The sequence below is a fragment of the Zootoca vivipara genome, chromosome 14, assembly GCF_965207765.1.
Source record: "Zootoca vivipara chromosome 14, rZooViv2.hap1.1, whole genome shotgun sequence".
Lineage (NCBI taxonomy): Eukaryota > Metazoa > Chordata > Lepidosauria > Squamata > Lacertidae > Zootoca > Zootoca vivipara.
In genome coordinates, this window is record NC_142597.1 from 9355244 (window position 1) to 9367767 (window position 12524).

General features: G+C 44.3%; 1 protein-coding gene across 2 annotated transcripts in view; it reads right to left on the bottom strand.

Annotated features, from left to right (window-relative positions):
- Positions 1–12524, bottom strand: part of UNC5D (unc-5 netrin receptor D) — a 405607-nt gene that overhangs the window by 74686 nt on the left and 318397 nt on the right. For both annotated transcript variants that reach the window (XM_035140077.3, XM_060268544.2), the window contains one exon: positions 6845–7030. In XM_035140077.3, coding sequence (XP_034995968.1) covers positions 6845–7030 — 186 coding nt within the window. The remainder of the gene's footprint in view (positions 1–6844; positions 7031–12524) is intronic.

Genomic DNA, 12524 nt, shown 5'->3' on the forward strand with positions numbered 1-12524 from the left:
AAAGGTGTAATGGGCTTTGAAGACACTCGATCTCAGGACACAAGGGAGAAACGTGGAAACGTGCTAAGAGGAAGGCACGCTTGGCAAATCCACACCGTGATCAACTCCCGCCTGGAAACCAATGCCCCCACTGTGGAAGGACATGTGGATCCAGAATTGGCCTCCACAGTCACTTACAGACCCATTGTTAAAACCGTGTTTATGGAAGACAATCTTACTCGGCTACAAGTGATCGCCAAAGAAGAAGATACTTTCTTGAGCACTGTAATGTCAAAGAGAGTATTCACTGCTGCCTTGCTTGAGACTTTACCACAAGCATCTGGTCGGTCACTGATGGGAAAAGGGTGCTAAACTAGGCGGGCACTTTGCCTGATCCAGAAGCACTCTTATGATTCCTGCCCCCACATGTCTTATGGCTGAGAATACTTTCACCTAACTTTGGTGTGACACTTTTTCATACTTCATAAATTCTACCTACCCCCCTAACAACAAGGTTTATTGTTCTATATATCCTTAAGCTTTTGCCTGTAGCTAATTTCTTCAATTCCCACATGGACTGCCCTATTATAGTTTACTTCTAACCCTTCTGAGTTTATGCTGTTTTCTATGTTTTTCATTTCCTAATTTGGTGAACAAGCAGCAAAAGGTAGTTAACAATCTTATTATGGAAGATCTTTGGCCCAGTGAATGCTGAGGAAATTGAAAAATTGGAGACCTAGATTTTTAGGTGGGCTATTGATTGTGTGTGTGTGTGTGTGTGTGTGTGTGTGTGTGTGTGTGTGTTCCAGTGCCTTCATTTTTCATTGCCTTAATACTTGGGGGAATTTTTAAAAGAAGAGACAAGGATTCAGGAAATTCTAAAACCCTATTGTTTGGTCTCCACACTCTTTTAAGGTGATTTACACTTAAGCCCTTACCCACCTTTAAATCAGTTGCTTAAACTTTATAGAAAAATAACTTCAAGCGCCAAGAAGTCTCTTTGAAAGACTACTGGTTTTGGGGTGGGTGGGTGTGACAGGCTATTAAAATCACAGCCCCATCTCATTGCAGGTAAGCAATTCCGCAACAAATTTTTAAATTTCATGCTTTGTTCTGTCCTATTTCCATTCAGAATGATAGGTATCATTTGCAAACAGCAATCAAATGCTAGAGCTGGACTGATTAATAACTTAAGAAGAATCTGCAATTCTCCAACCAAATAATGTGGACAAAAATGCATATATTAGGGTGAAAGTGTGTGTAAAAAATGCATCTGTTAGTGGAAACAAGATATAAAATGCATTATTATACTACAGGAAAATGCTTGCAAAAAAGGATTCAGGGGGAAATGCCCTAAAACAACAATGCATTTTGATGAGGACTTCTTTAAAAAATAAATAAGTCCCAAACTGATGCAGAAATCAGAGAACTGAATTGAAGACCAGAAATATTAGAAACCAAGAGAAACCCAAACTGACCCCTGTTCATCCCTTGTTGCCAGTGAATTACTGTAGGCTGTTTCATCCTATATTCATGCACGCAAGCTGGATTTCCTGTGAGATAGCAGCTGCTGGCTGTGTTTCTTACAGGTGTCAACAACCAAATTCTGCCTCCTCCCGGTTTCATAACCCTGTAGCTTGATGATCTGATTTGGTGGCAGGGAACTCAAACAGTAGCTGGAGGTAGAGCCAGTGATAGGCAGAATCAACTAATTCTGATGCTATTCCTACCCACCCTCTTCCCTGCTGAGTTCTAACAAGGGCAACTGAGAGCAAGGATGAGGAAGGTGACAGGCACTGCCAATCCCTGGACTAGTTGTTAGTGGGAAGGTGTGGACTCCCTAAAAGCAGACTGAGGTTAGTGGGGGAATGTCACAGTTGACCCGCTGCCCCCCTGTCTGATCAAGAGGCTGTAACTCTCTGCAGACCTGTTGGGAATGAAGTCCCACAGAGCAAGATGGAAATCATTTTGGAATAACCACACTTAAGATTGAGCTTGCATAGAGTTCACCTGTAAACAGTGGCTGCAGAATCATAGAATCATAGACTTGTAGAGTTGGAAGGGACATCCAGGGTCATCCAGCCCAACCCTCTGTATGCAGGAATCGTTTTGGTCAACGTGGGACTCAAACTCATGAGCCTCATGCTCTGCCAACTGAGCTATTGATGAGTGAAAAATAGGGGTGTGCATTCCTTTTTTGAAAAGAAGGAAAAATATGAGCATCATTTTTATTTTGTTTAAGGTATAATGTAGAATGGGAATTCAAGCAAATGAGGTCTGAATGAAACAGAAATATTTGCTTATTGCTTATTTCATTCATTTCTATTGGGAGAAAAAGTTGAAGAAAAGCACAACAACTTGTACAGGTCACAAAAAGGTTACAGAAGATGGGAGTGGAGAGAGAGGGAGAGGGAGAGGGAGAGGAAGAGGGAGAGGGAGTGAGAGAGAGAGAGAGTGAGAGAGAGAATGAACAGTTAGGCTGCCTCTGTGCCCTTTTTTTAATGTTTATAAAATGGAAACTATTGTCCTATCTACCAGCTCAGTGATCACGGGTAGGAGGAGGAGTTACGCTAAGACCAGACCATGTCATTACCGAGGAGGCAGGTTTAGTCGTTGTCTGATACTGGAATCAGCAAGGGATACCGACACGACCTGAAGGTGTTGCTGTGCAATGCCAGGTCAATGATCCATAAGACCACTGCTATCCATGACTTGATCGTGGATGGAGGACATGACCTGGCATGTGTAACAGAGACTTGGTTGGATGAAGCAGGTGGGCCTGTTCTTGCTGCTGCTTGTCCACCAGGTTTCTCTTATGCACAGCAACACAGGCCATCTGGACGCGGAGGGGGGGTTGCAGTGATTTTTAGGAAGTCATTAGTTTATACCAGGCGTCCTATTGGGAAGACCCAGTTCTCTGAGTGCATGTTCTGGAAGTTGGGCAATAGGGGCAGTACAGGATTCCTTTTGGTGTACCGACCTCCCCGCTGCACCAAGGATTCCCTGCCCAAGCTGCTTCAGGTTGTGGCGGATGTTCTCCTGGAGACACCTAGTTTGGTTGTCCTAGGGGATTTTAACATCCATGCCGACACAGCCTTACAAGGGGCTGCTCGGGACTTCATGGAAAGCATGGCCTCCATGGGGCTGTCCCTGAATAAGTCTGGCCCAACTCATAGTCGCAGACATGCCTTGGACCTGGTGTTCACCTCTATGGATGTTGGCGATCTGACACTAAGCAAAAGCGAAACTAAAGAAGTGTCATGGTCAGATCACTACCTGGTGCAACTGGACTTCTCTGCGACCCTTCCCCTCTGCAGGGAGGTGGGACCGATTCGGATGGTCCGCCCCCGCCACCTAATGGATCCAAATGGTTTCCAGAGAGTGGTAGGGGATGCTTTATCCCATGTTGATGGCCTTTCAGCCGATTCCCTGGTGGCCCGCTGGAATGCGGAGTTAACCAGGGCTATTGACTGTTTGGCTCCGAAGCGCCCTCTCCGATTGCATGGAGCCCAGACAGCCCCGTGGTTCTCAACGGATCTGAGGGCAATGAAACAATCGCTGAGACGGCTAGAGCGCCGGTGGTGGATAACTCATTCTGAAGCTGACCGGACACAGGTTAGAGCTCAATGTTGAGCCTACCAAGTGGCGGTAGCGACGGCAAAGAAGACTTTCTTCGCCGCCTCTATTGCATCTGCGGAAAACAGCAGCAGGAGACTCTTTCAGGTGGTTCACAACCTAGCGGAACCACCTGCTCCATCGGGGCCCAGTACAGGCCACATGATCTCCTGCAATGATTTTGCAAAGTTTTTTTGCAGATAAAGTCGCTCAGATCTCCCCATGGTCTCCCCATGCGGGGTTGTGCCCTGAGCTTGAGCTCAAGGCTCATCTGGGTGGAGGTCCAGCAGGGCTCTTGCTTGCCACTGTCCCAGGTGTTCACCCAAGGCTGACTTATGGTTGGTGCCCAGAGTCAGCGCTCCCTGCAGGGCTGCAAGAAGCTGGTCAAACCAGAGCCTATGCAATCACTCACTTGATTTGTAATCAATAAAGTTGTGGCCTAAATTCTGCCAAAAACCAAACCAAAAATTTGAGTCTTGTCTGAATTTATTTCTGGGGCCGGTTAAAAGGTCTCCACACACAACAATAATTTTCAGAATACCTAGTTAAATAAGCAGCAATGGTGAAAATAGGAAAGATTCGATCTTTGAATCAGAATAAACAATTTAAAAATGTCAGCTTTTAGGATAGCTTCTAAAGGTATTTAACACATCAGAATTTGCAGCTATTAAAGCATGCAGGCAAACTACATTTGAAGTATGCATTTCTGGTAATGAACTGAAATAAACATATATCAGAACATCAACCGTCATTTATATAATAAAGCAGGCTCTGATTAAATAGACACATATACCAAGCTGTCCTTAATTTCAAATGAATTTGTGAATCTCTCTCTGCCTCGCTTATCTTAATTTATGCTTTGCAAGGCGCGTGCCCCATGGGGAGGAGAACATCTACATATTTATCTATGAAATACTGTATCATATTTTTCTTCGGAAGAATTAAGACAGGGCTATGTTCACACATCTCCCAACACTTCCTCCCACCTTCAATAAGGTTTCCATCTCAGAAAAGAGAGCGATAGAAATTCAAAGAACTTTTCTCACCCACTACATAAAATTACTCCCTTACAGTCTCAAGGAAAGACTGTTCCCGAAAAGAAGCACAATTTAGACCTCGTGAGTGTGTGTTGATGCATGACTAAACACGGTGCATTTGAGTGTTTTTGGGGCGTGTGTCTGTGAACTCCCACTGTCTGAAGTACGGATGTACTTTAGTTATCTGAACTGCAGAACTTAAAATAATGGAGTCAATGGATTTTTCCAGGAAAAATGGAAATGCATGTAAAAGAAACCCACACTTTTATAACCAGGTGCTTCTTATTCTCATCATATGAAAAAGATGGGGAACCTCAGGCCCAGTGACCAAAGCACACACACCCAGCTCCTCTGTTTGGCTCTCAAGACATTCCCCAGGCCACCCCCAGCCACACATCCTCTCCTCAGGTCACATTCCCCACTGATCCTTTGCACCCTCCTTGAGCCTGGACGGAATATGCTCTTGAACTCTGATAATGCCTTTACATAGAATCATATAATTGTAGAGTTGGAAGGGACCCTGAGGGTCATTTAGTGCAACCCCCTGCCATGCAGGAATAGGCAGCTGTCTCATACGGGGATTGAGCCTGCATGGAAGTTAGTGAAGAGTGTGTGAGTGTGTAAAATTTGTATGCATTGTGTGAGGGGCAAGGGATATTGCGAAGCCCCTCCCCTCCTGAGTTCCAGCCCAGCCCCGAGCGAGGCTGAAAAGAGGGAAAGCTCCAGCTCAAGTGGGGAAACAGGAAGTGGTGTCCAAGGCTCTGGCAGGGTAGAAGAGCCATCGTCCCAGGTGGGACAGGAAGGGGGAAGGAAGGGGGGCAGACCAGTCCCCCCAACTCCGGAACTGCGCAGAAAGCGTCGGGGGAAGAGGATGGGTCTCCCCAAGTTGTTATGCTGGTGCAAGACGCGCCAAAAGCCACTTGGAGGTTCTGATTCAAGCTGAACAGATGTGTCTTTGTAAATAGCACTGCCATCAGCACTGTAAATACTCAGCACCAATAAAAGATAAAATGCAGAGCTGTGTAGAGTCGTTACTCTGAAGTAGCCTACTCCGGCCACCGTGACACATTGCTTTGCCCAATTTTACCTCTGGTCCCATCCAGGATGGACATGTTGCCCCTGGAAGGTTGCCCAGAAAGGAATGTGGTCCATGGGCTGAAAAAGGGTCCACACCTGTGTGCTATTCACTTGCCCTGTGGAAAATGTCTGGTAGAAATTATACTAAAATGAGACTGTATTAAGGTGCTGTTTGTGGTTCAAATCCCTAAGTTAAGTACACTTAATCAAGGGGCAACGGCATACATAATTGGCCCAACCCATAATTGGCAGCAATTATTAGTACGGCAGTGTATACCTAAATTCAAGATGATAGCCCTTTCTGTGCTGCTTCCAAGTATAGATCTATATAGGTGTCACCTGGGGCATAATAACTATGAAGCAGTTTCCCCACCATGACCATACAAGAACATAACAAGTTAGACCAGGGATTGGGAAACTAAGGCCCGAGGGCTGGATCAGGCCCAATTGCCTTCAGGATCGGGCCCACGGACTGTCCATGGATCGGCATAGGGATTCTGTTTGTTCAGGCTGCGCCATATTTTTTTTTTGCGGCATTCCGTTTCCCACCTCTCCCTCACACACACCACGGCAGCACCTCCTCCCTCCCTCCTCCTGGCTTCTCCCTGCCCTGCCTAGAGGAGGAAGGGGGCTGGGCTGAGCTGGCTGAGTGCCATTTTAAGCAGCCCCTCTCCAGAGCCAGCCCTTTCACGCCACTCATCTTCCCTCTGCCGCTGCTGCCGCCGCCCTGGTTCTCCTTAGGGCCAGAAAGCAGAGCGGACGAGCTCGCTCTGCCTACCCATAAAAAGAAGCAGCGGAGGTGGTGGTGGTGCCGTCGGCGCCAGGGAAGGTAAGTGCAGCGGCTGGGGGGTGGGAAGGAGGACTACTTGTCCCCTTCGCCTCTTCTTCCAGCTGCCCCCCTCCCCGGTGCCGCTTCTCCAGCCCACCACAAGGTCTGAGGGACAGTGGAGCGGCCTATGGCTAAAAAATTTTGCTGACCCCTGAGTTAGACTATTGGTCCACCTAGCTCAGTAGTGGTTCTCCAGGGTTTCAGAGATCTTTCCTCACCCTAGCTGAAGAAACTTGGTATTGAACCTGAATCCTTTTGCATGCAAAGATGGACTCTTTTTCAAAAAGTGGCATTCTGCTTTACCAACCTTGTCGGACAGTTTTAAAATTAAATGTCTGGAAGCCTCCTGTTAGGGCAGATGAGTCGATTACATCCACACCATATTCACTCTGGCTCCGTCTGTAGAGAGTCACACCGACGACAATGACGGCTACCGCAATGACAGCAGCACCCAGGCCTGAGTACAAAGCAATGTCCGTGGCATTCTCAATGTCTGCAAGGAGAGAAGAAAAGGCAGCAAAATGAGGAACAGGTTTCAGGCTTCCCATCTGCGTCCTGAAAGAAGCAGCGATGGACACCAAGCATTCGTTGAGCGTTAATGGGAGCCTTTTGAACAGAAAACGTTTTGGAAAGAGAAAAGGATCAAAGAAACACAGGCTTCTGACTTGTTGGTTCTCTACCTTTTTAGAGATCTAAGGACAAGATATGTCCACCTTCCAATCCTCTTTCTGGGCAACCAGAGTCATCCTCAAAGTTCAAGGACACAGTTGAAGAAGGATGTGGAAGAGGGTCAGTGAGGGGCAGGGCCGGATTTATGTTTAATGAGGCCCAAAACTACTGAAGGGCCCTTGATATGTTCAGCTGTCCTTTGTCAACAACAAATTGTCGCTGGTTTTTTGTGTTGGATATATGCTATATGGTAATTTATGGATCTAATAGGTATCTAAAGCCATTTGCACATAACAAAATATGTATTTTATCAAAGTAATTGTTGAAAAGTCCATGCAGAATGCAAAATCCATGCAGAATGTAGGCACCCTATATATAGAAATGAGCAAGCCAGTGATATTTTAGGGAGCAGGTTGCAGGCGGGGCCCATTACTTACATCATAGGAGCCTACACAACACAAAATATTGTTGCTGTGTTCAGGTTTTATTTTATTTGTTTTTTATCTTATATTTTTTGAAATGTACATCCAGGATTTTTCCTTTAAATCTTTTGCCCCCCCCCCTCCCCGAGAGTGGGGCCCTAAGCTATAGCTTGTTTAGCTTATACATAAATCCGGCACTGGAAGGGTGTGTCTTGGGTGGGGGGACATGGACTGGAGAAAGTTATAAGGGTCAGACAGAGTGGTCTCAAGAGCTGCATTCAGCCCCTGGGCCTGAGGCACCCCACCCCTGTTATACCAAGATATCCTTGTGTATGGATTTAGGAAGGGACAACCATGTTTTGGTCTCTCTCTTTCTCCCTCTGTATTTACCTTCCAAGTCCCGGACTGCAGAATCTGGGACCGGCAGCCGTGTGACACCGGAATTTGCGTCGACGTAACTTCCGGTGTCACTTTGCCCTTCTCTGGGCACCAAAAATGGCCGCCGCCGGCTCCGAAAGTCGCTTGTACGCATGTCAGGAAGTGCGTCGACGCAACTTCCGGTGTCGCTCCGCCCATCTATGGGCACCAAAAATGGCTGCCGCCGACACCGGAAGTCGCTTCTATGCACTTCCAGACATGCATAGATGTGACTTTTGAAGCCGGCGGTGGCCATTTTTGGTGCCCATAGAAGGGCAAATCGGAAAGAAAAAAAATGGCCACCGGCAGGAGAAAATAACGGAGAAAAACGGGAGACGAAGTGGTACGGGGGACCACCGGGAAAAGGTAAGTAAAAACGGGGGGTTTCCCGGGGAAAACGGGGTACTTGGCAGCTATGCCTCTGTAATGCCATATTCCTGCATATTTGGGTACAGCAGATAGGTGCAAATCTCATGCTCTGCTGCGGTACAGCTGAGGGAAAAGCTTAAGGAAGAATCAGTTTAGAGAGCCCCTTTTCAGCAGACTCAAGTTTGAGAAACACTGCCTTACTGGACACTTTTAAATTACTGAAATATTAGACTTTATTTCTGTGGGTCAGATAACTTTTCCCCCAGCTCAACCACACTTCTCCTCAGAATTCTATTGCCAGTATCTGAATAGCTCTGCTGCACTGCAGTCTGGTGTTCCAAATCTCATTTGAACCTTCTGGAGAAATATTGAGAAGAAAAGGAAGTGATACATAGGGAAGATCTTTTTGTTTGTATGGCTTGTTTTCAAGGAAAACAATGCAGAATGTCATTGCTGTTCCAAGAAAATCTCTTATGCCAGAAAATGGGTATGTAGGTAGGAAACGATGGACAAATATATGAAAGGTAAATTATGACATTGGATTGTTGTGGATCCATGAAGCTTGTCTGATTATATATATATATATATATATATATATATATATATATATATATATAATATCCACACAGAAAACAGGCATTAATCTTTGTCAGTGGGACCAATTAGGCAATGTCACAGTAAAGGGTTTTTAAAAAAACACCACCACCATTTATGGGGCATGTGAAAAGCTCACAAATGGATTTTTTCTGTACAATTTTGTTCTTCAAATGTTTCAAACCAAGCAATATAAACTATAAATCAACTGAAAGAGATCGACAAAGGTATCTAGAGAGTCTAGACCACTGTTTTCCAACCTGGTACCCTACCATCAGCCACAGTCAGCATATCGGATTATTGGCCAATATGGGAGTTTGAGTCCGACAACAACTGGAGGGCCACCAGCTCTCCATCTTTGATTTAAGCTTTTGAGAGACAGTGCAGTTTAAATTCACAAACAACCCTGTTTCTAATTAAGCAAAGAACTAGAAGTTGAGGTTTTATCTTGGCAGACCCCTGGTCAGGCCCAGCTCTAGGTGCAGTCCCGGTGGCGGCAAGGGGGGCGCTGCGCAGCGAAGCCGTGCGGAAGCCATGCTGCGCACTGCGAGGGCGGGGGCGCTGGAGCGATCTCCGCGCCTCAGCGCCAGGGAGCCCGACCTGCCTGAGATGGCCCTGCCCCTGGTAATGTGAAATAAAAAATGTTGTTTTTAAAACAAAACACCCATCTATCTACCTACATCTATCTATCTATCTATCTATCTATCTATCTATCTATCTATCTATCTATCTATATCTAGCTATCTAGCTATCTATATCATCTATCATATATCTATCTATCTATCATCTATCTGTTTACAGTCATACCTCGGGTTGCAAATATGATTCGTGCGGGGGGCAAGTTTGCAACCCGCAGAATTCGCAACCTGCAGTGCTGCATCTGTGAATGATGTCATTTTGCGCTTCTGCGCATGAGCAAGTCCCGAAACCCGGAAGTAATCCATTCCGGTACTTCTGAGTTCGGCACGGTCCACAACCCGAAAACATGCAACCCGCAGCATTCACAACCCGAGGTATGACTGTATCTCTATCTATCTATCTATCTATCTATCTATCTATCTATCTATCTAATCTAATCTATCTAACATGGCTTAAGATTTATAGTCAGGCACTTAAGGATTTGTGAAGGCTACTTACAAAATTAAATAATACAGAAACAAAAATAATTTATAAAAGTCATGGATAATAATTGAACAGACAGCCCCCTAATATTAAAAACCAATATCAAATACAATAAAAAACAACAGGCCCTTCAATAAACCAACAACTCAAGAGAAAACCAAGGGAAATAAAAGGGTCTTTAGAGATTTCCTAAAGGGCTGTAATAAGAGGGTCAGATGAACCCCAATGATAATGCATTTCTCTTTGGTTTTCTGTGGGACCCAAGAGGTTAACTTCAAAATTTCACCATCTTTAGGAAAAGACCCCTGCTCTTCATTTCATCCCATTTGAATCATGTTGGGAAATGCTCGTGGGAAGATTATTCTTCCATTTCAAAACAGTCTTATTTGTTCCAAAAATTCCAAATGTTGATGAAACATTCATTTTAACATTGTTTCAGGCAAAACTAAACACACACTACTTCCCTTTGATGGAAGAGTGGAAAGCAAAGGAAACATAATGTTAGCAATGTGTGTATATTGTTTTCTGTACTTATTTTAGACCAGATGGGTTTTATTTTTTAAACAGTAGTATCTTATTTTGGTATATTTATATCATGCATTTATTCCATCCTTAAACTCAAGGCAGTATGCACAAGGCTGTTAGAAGACCTCCTAACTAGGGAAGGGCTTTTGGCCAAAAACCTTTGCAAAATATACAATACAGTTTTTGTTTATTTTAAATGCAGAGTATAAACTACAAGTTTTAAACACTGAGGCAGCTCAGATGGTTACTGAGATAAGCACAAACATTTCTTTGCTCATGCACGGAACTCCCTTTACTTCTCCCTTCACACAAACCACAATCAAACCATAGTTTTCCATTTCACCTCAACCAGGAAACTATTGTTAGAAGGTGTGGAACAATAAAACAAGCCCAAAGCATAAAACAGATGCCTATATAGACTAAGGCTAAGGTTGAATATATTTCCAAAGCTGCGTCATCAAATGATATTTTTCTAATCATATTTTTCTGTGTGCTCACTGACAGCAATTGGGTTTAATAAAAGCAATGTTCAGTCATAACCTGGGCAACACAAATATCATTATTATATTACATTATAAATTATTAACACACATATTGTGCAATCTTAGGTCAGCACAACAACAATATTTTATAAATTTGACTTTTAATACACATGCATCTGTCTTTAAACTCACCCTGGAAAACAATACATCTTTAGGTAAACCCAACAAAACTTTAACATAAAAGGTGGCTTTATCAAGTTCCACTGCCTGGTTTGCAAGTTATCTCGTGATCTGTGTTTTTCTGATACAGAGAAGATCAGATATTTTATGGGGAGGTGGCACTTAATGGAAGTTCACACTGGGAAGAACCACAACGGCATAGTCTGGTTCCTGATTTTGTGCTGTGCCCCTCTTGTACTGGGACATGACAATCCCCTCCTTTCTTGGCTGGAGGCAGAGCATATGCCCATTTTGCTTGATCTGACAAACTGTGGTCTGTGTTTGCTGTGTAAACTAGGATCAGAAACCTGGCAGATGTATGCCAAAGTTTGCTATATTTGCTTTGTCTCAAACCAGGAGAGCAGAGAGGCAACTGGCTCATAGAAGAAGGATGGAGGAACATGCAACTCTGAAGCCTGTGGCACATATTCCCCAAAGCACAATTTGGTGTTATGTCTGAGCCAAGACACTGTGCTTCCAATATTTCTCTGATGAACATAGGGACATCCCATTCCACAATGATGATTTTACTATTTATAACCCATACATCTTATTGCCTGGCGTGCCACGGTCCATGGGGTCACGAAGAGTCAGACACAACTAAACAACAACAACATCTTATTGCAGGTATAGGCAAACTCGGCCTTCCAGATGTTTTGGGACTACAGCTCCCATCATCCCTCACCACTGGTTCTGTTAGCTACTGATGATGAGAGTTGTAGTCCCAAAACATCTGGAGGGGCGGGTTTTTAAAAACTTCCCTATACAATATTGCCTCCAGACGGTTCAGGGGTCGGATAACTCCATACCCTTCAACATTTCTCCAATGAAAATAGGGACATCCTAAGGAAAAGCGGGACATTCTGGGATCAAATCAGAAATCGGAACGGCTTCTGTATATCCGAGACTGTCCCTGGAAAATAGGGACACTTGGAGGGTCTGTGCTTCCAACTTGGCCGACATCTATCAAAATACATTTTACGGTAATGAAGTTTCAATTAACCATTATTAAGTTCCATTAACAACCTGAAGAGAATTTAAGAAGCGAAGAAACACAAAATGAAACATTTCGATCTAATGTATTAGGAATCACAATTGATTTATTTATCTCATTTATACTAAAATTTTGCACAAGCTGTGCAGGCCACTCATCTCCTCTGCTTTGCTG